Source organism: Leptonychotes weddellii, chromosome 2 (genome assembly GCF_054177405.1).
Source record: "Leptonychotes weddellii isolate Sample4059 chromosome 2, ASM5417740v2, whole genome shotgun sequence".
Lineage (NCBI taxonomy): Eukaryota > Metazoa > Chordata > Mammalia > Carnivora > Phocidae > Leptonychotes > Leptonychotes weddellii.
Window position 1 is genome coordinate 146,902,771 of NC_138370.1, and position 6,026 is coordinate 146,908,796.

The 6,026-nt window shown below is 37.6% G+C and overlaps 1 protein-coding gene across 2 annotated transcripts in view; it reads right to left on the reverse strand.

Annotated features, from left to right (window-relative positions):
* SLC30A9 (solute carrier family 30 member 9) overlaps positions 1–6,026 on the reverse strand; it is a 78,731-nt gene that overhangs the window by 39,841 nt on the left and 32,864 nt on the right. For both annotated transcript variants that reach the window (XM_081813037.1, XM_081813038.1), the window contains exon 7: positions 79–137. In XM_081813037.1, coding sequence (XP_081669163.1) covers positions 79–137 — 59 coding nt within the window. The remainder of the gene's footprint in view (positions 1–78; positions 138–6,026) is intronic.

The following is a 6,026-nucleotide window of genomic DNA, read 5'->3' on the forward strand; positions in this document are numbered from 1 at the left end:
AAATTTCACAATGGACTGATACTAAAATTTCACTGTGCAAAATACACACACATAACATTATCAGAAAGATAATCTTACCTTGGTGTTTCCCAGGAAGTCTCTATATTCTCTTAATTTTTTTTGGTTTCTAAATAGCCCTTTATAAGAAAAGAATTACAAAATACATTTAGCTCATACATATTCTGTTAGTCACATTTTAGGGTAACACAATTATTCTCTTTGAGAGTATGTTAAATATGTTCTACTGGCTATCAGCAAAAATATCAGATTATTATAAAAAATCTGGATCTGCAACTCAAATAAAAAATGGGCAAAGGACTAGAACAGACCTTTCTCCAAAGATGATATACAAATGGCCAACAAGCACATTAAAGGATGCTCATATCAAACTTATTATCGGAAAAACGCAGATTAAAACTACAACGAGGTATCACCTCACACCCATCAGAATGGCCATTATCCAAAAACCAAACCAAACCAAACCCAGAAAATAATAAGCGTTGGTGAGGATGTGGAGAAACTGAAAACCTTCTGTATACTGGTGGGACTGTAAAATGGTGCAACCGCCATGGAAAGCAACATGGAGGGTTCCTCAAAAAATTAAACACTACCATATGATCTAGTAATCCCACTTGCAGGTATACATCAAAAAAAAAAAAAAAGAAAGAAAGAAAAAGAAAAAGAAAAGCAAGCAAGCAAGCAGGGTCTCAAAGAAATATTTACATACCCATATTCAGAGCACCACTATTCAGAATAGTCAAGCAGTGAAAGCATCCAAAATGTCCATGGATAAACAAAATGCAGTATATGCATACAATGAAATATTATTCAAACTTAAAAAGGAAATTCTGGCACACAGATGAACCTTGAGGACATTAAGCTATGTGAGATAACGCAGTTAAAAAGACAAATTTTGTATGATTCTATTTATATGAGATATCTATAGCAGTCAAATTCATAGAAACAGAAAGTAAGAGACTGGTTACCAAGGGCTATAGGTAGGGGAAAAGGGGAACCACTGGGTAACAGAGTTTTAGTTTTACATGATGAAAAAGTTCTGGGAAAAAATTTTCTGAATATCTGTTTCATAACAATGTGAATATACTTAACAATTCTATTAAAATGATAAATTCTGTTGTGTTTTTTTAACACAATAAAAAAAAGGCAGGGAGAAATCTAGATTTGCAATGAGAGAAAGGCACTTTTTAAAATATTTATTTGTTGGGGCGCCTGGGTGGCTCAGTCTTTAAGCGTCTGCCTCAGTTTTTAAGCGTCTGCCTTCGCCTCAGGTCATGATCCCAGGGTCCTGGGATCCAGCCCCACATCGGGCTCCCTGCTCTGCGGGAGGCCTGCTTCTCCCTCTCCCACTCCCCCTGCTTGTGTTCCCTCTCTTGCTGTCTCTCTCTCTCTCAAAAAAACAAATAAATAAATCTTTAAAAAAATAAAATATTTATTTGTTTATTTATTTTAGAGTGTGGGGGTAGGCAGGGGAAGAAGGAGAGAAAGAATCTTAAGCAGGCTCCAGGCCTAGTGCAGAGCCTGAGGCGGGGCTTGATCTCACAACCCAGAGATCATGACCTGAGCTGAAATCTAGAGTTGGACACTTAACCACCTGAGCCACCCAGCCACGAGAAAGGTACTTTGATATAAGGTCTCTTCTCAATACTATCTAAAAATATGAGTTACTTAATCTTAATAAAAGAACCAAGTCTTCATTTTTTAGCTCAAGGTTTAAAAATACAAGAAAAACAAATTTCTATTATTTTCTCAAATTGTGTTTAAATATTTCCTTTAAAGTATGTACAGCCTATTCATGGTATCATTATTTTAATAGCATAAGACTGGAAACAACCTGTGGGGGGAATGATTGAGTAAACTATGGTGTACCCCCAAAAATGGAGTATTATAAAAGGAATGAAGAAATGTCTCTATTTACTGCTATAGAATGGTCCTCAGGACATAATGTCAATAAAAAAAGAAAAGACAGAAAGTATACCTTATTTATGAAAGGGGACTGGGGGGGAGGGTTAATACCAGTATATATGCATTTCATAATATATTTTTTAATGGAAAAAATAGCTCCAAAACTAATTTTTTAAATGGTTACTGATGCGAAAAGGAGGAATAAGGTAGAAAAGATAAGGATGGAAACTAAATTTCTCTGAAGGTTTTGTGTGGTAGATGTGACTTTGGAATCATGTAAATATTTTACAAAATTATAAAATAAAAATCCAAAATTATTTCTAAAAATCTAAAGCAAAATAAACAAATGAACTTAATTTTACATCTATTTTATGGTTTATCCATGCAGACAGAAATTTCAAGTGAATTTAAAACAAAGAAATATAACTATACATCCCTAGTGGAATATATACTAAAGACAAAAAGAAAAGTCAAGAAAACTTAAATCATCCTGATGGCAATAACATTGGTATTACTATTTTGAAACTACACTGTAAGAATAAACCAAAATTGTAATTAATTATAATAATGGATTAAGAAATAAGATTTTCAGGGGTGCCTGGGTGGCTCAGTCGTTAAACGGCTGCCTTCGGCTCAGGTCATGATCCCAGGGTCCTGGGACTGAGCCCCGCATCGGGCTCCCTGCTCTGCGGGAAGCCTGCTTCTCCCTCTCCCACTCCCCCTGCTTGTGTTCCCTCTCTTGCTGCCTTTCAATTAAAAAAAAAGAAAGAAAGAAAGAAATAAGATTTTCAGTGTAAGAAAAGAGTTACAAAACACAACAAAGAAAAAAAAATTAAGTTTTTCAGAATAACCTGTATATCTTCTCTCTTAAGAAAAATGAAGTATTTCCTATTACTGTCCACTGGAAAGACCTTAAAAATATGCCAACCTATTAAAAATGAGTACCCCTGGGGCACCTGGATGGCTCAGTCAGTTAAGCATCCAACTCTTGATTTCTGCTCAGGTCATGATCTTGGGGTGATGAGACTGAGCCCTGCATCAGGCTCCATGGTGGGCATAGAGCCTGCTTGGGATTCTCTTTCTCCCTCTCCCTTTGCCCCTCCACACCTCTCTCTCTCTCTCAAAAAAAAAAAAAAAAGTACCCCTAATGCTAATACCCCGAGTACAATCTCTCAATTTTATTTAGCACTAAAAAGAAATGGGGTTCCTTTCAGAAATGGGTAATGCCCAGTCTGGGGCAGGACAGATACAAGATAAACCTGAAACGTCTTATTGTACCTAAAAGCAAGGATGCTACAATACTAGGGTTATGACAAAGGGACTTCAGAACCAACTTGAAGTGCTTCCATTGGCCAAAAATGGGACAATTTGAGCCCCACTACTTTGCCTATTTTGTTCCTTCCTTCCTAGCATGTCTCCTCCATCCTTTCCCTTCTCCTTGATCATCTTCCTATCTCACTGCTCCCCCTCTTTATACTGAACTCCCATGCTCTCAAGAAACTCTCTCTGCCCCTTTTCTTCCTATATTACTGACCATAATTGTCTCTCAATTTCCACTTAGAAATTTAACCAACTCATCAAGGGAAGGTAATACTGTCACCTTTAAGCTTTAGAAATATACAGCATTTAGAAATACAGTTAAAAAATTCAGAGTCTCCTAAATAAAGCCTGACCGTCAAACAAAAATATGTGTACATTTTTCTCAGATACTGGCACCTCTATCTCTATTTTAATCCTGCCACGTTATATCTGTTCCCCAAAGTAACCAGAACTATAACTGCAGTGCAAGCATCTAAATTCCCCAATGCAATCTGCCCTATTGGAACATTTGGTCATATCCTGTATTAGCATCTCTATTACCTAAAAGAACCCAATGGAAGCCTTTAACTGAATAGTGATAACAAAATTCTGAAGCTACCTGACCCTAATATATATTTCTTTTACTAAAATATTTCACCCCTGTGGATTTAACTGCAGCTCTCTTTAGCATATCTGTGAAAATAAAGATAATCAATCAACAACTGTTTGCTTCTCCTGAGAGGCCAAAACCCCACAGATACTAGGATTCACTGATTCTCTTTATTACTTTCAAAATGCTAAACTAATGATTTAAAGGACGTGGATTCTGCAAAAAAATCTACACTTGCTCAACATGCAGATGACTTAATATTATATTGCAGGCCTACTAGAACCTCAAATATATTCCTTACTCCTCCTGACTGGATTAGTTGGAAAGAGACAAAATGTTTTCAATTTTGTCAAGAAAAGGAATAATCAGCAGAAGGTCACTCATTTTCTTTGCCTGAATTCAAACTATCCAAAATCATCCTAGATTTTCAACCAAGGTGCAACTGAGAGGATATTAGGACCGACGACAGATTACTATAGGCAGTGCTTAGTGAACTTTCTAAAACAGTTCAACTACCACTATCATATAAACTAAAACAAATACCTGTTTTTTAGAGATATAGACTGAAATATTTAAAGATGAAATGGACTGGTTTCAAAGTAATTTAGTAGAGTGGGGGTAAGGGAGCTATAGATAAAACAAGATTGGCCATGTGTTGATAATTGGATTCTTGAGGGGTTGTTATACTTTCCTCTGTACTTCTAAGTTTGAAATATCCCCACTGATGGGGGGGGGAATGAAACAAAATGTGAAGAAAGAACATTAGAAAATATTCAGAACAAAAACCCGCAACAAAGTAGGGACAGAGGGAACATATCTCAACATCATAAAGGTCATGTATGAAAGACCCACAGCTAATATCATCCTCAATGGGGAAAAACTGAGAGCTTTTCCTCTAAGTCAGGAACAAGACAGGAATGTCCACTCTCACCATTGTTAAACATCGTACTGGAAGTCCTAGCCTCAGCAACCATACAACAAAAAGAAATGAAAGGCATCCTGGGGCGCCCAGGTGGCTCAGTCGGTTAAGCATCCGACTCTTGGTTTTGGCTCAGGTCATGATCTCAGGGTTATGATATTGAGCCTCACATCGGGCTCCATGCTGGGTGTGGAATCTGCTTAGGAATCTCTCTCTCTCTCTCTCTCTCTCTCTCTCTCTCCCCCACTCCCTCTTCCCTGCCCCACTCTCTCCCTCACTAGAAAAAAAAAAAAAAGGAGGGGCGCCTGGGTGGCTCAGTCGTTAAACGTCTGCCTTCGGCTCAGGTCATGATCCCAGGGTCCTGGGATCGAGCCCCGCATCGGGCTCCCTGCTCCGCAGGAAGCCTGCTTCTCCCTCTCCCACTCCCCCTGCTTGTGTTCCCTCTCTCGCTGTGTCTCTCTCTGTCAAATAAATAAATAAATAATCTAAAAAAAAAAAAAAAATCTAAAAAAAAAAAAGGAAATAAAAGGCATCCAAATCAGTAAGGAAGAAGTCAAATTTTCACAATTCACAAATAACATGATACTCTATGTAGAAAACCCAAAAGACTCCACCAAAATATTGCTAGAACTGATACACAAACTCAGCAAAGTCACAGGATACAAAATAAACATACAGAAATCTGTTGCATTTCTATACACCAAAAATAAAGCAGCAGAAAGAGAAATCAAGGAATTGATTCCATTTACAATTGCACCAAAAACCATAAGATACCTAAGAATAAACCTAACCAAAGAGGTAAAAGGTCTGTACTCTGAAAACTACAGAATATTTATGAAAGAAATTGAAGAGGACACAGAGAAATGGAAAAACATTCCATGTTCATGGATTGGAAGAACAAACATTGTTAAAATGTCTATACTACCCAAAGCAATCTACACACTTAATGCAACCCCTATCAAAATACCACCAGCATTTTTCACAGAGCTAGAACAAACAATCCTAAAATTTGTATGGAACCACAAAAGACCCCAAATAGCCAAAGCAATCTTGAAAAGCAAAGCTGGAAGCATCACAATTCCGGACTTCATGCTATATTACGAAGCTGTAGTCATCAAGACAGTATGGTACTGGCACAAAAACAGACACATAGATCAATGAAACAGAATAGAAAACCCAGAAATGGGTCCACAACGATATGGTCAACTAATCTTTGAGGGGTGCCTGGGTGGCTCAGTCGTTAAGCGTCTGCCTTCAGCTCAGGTCATGCTCCCA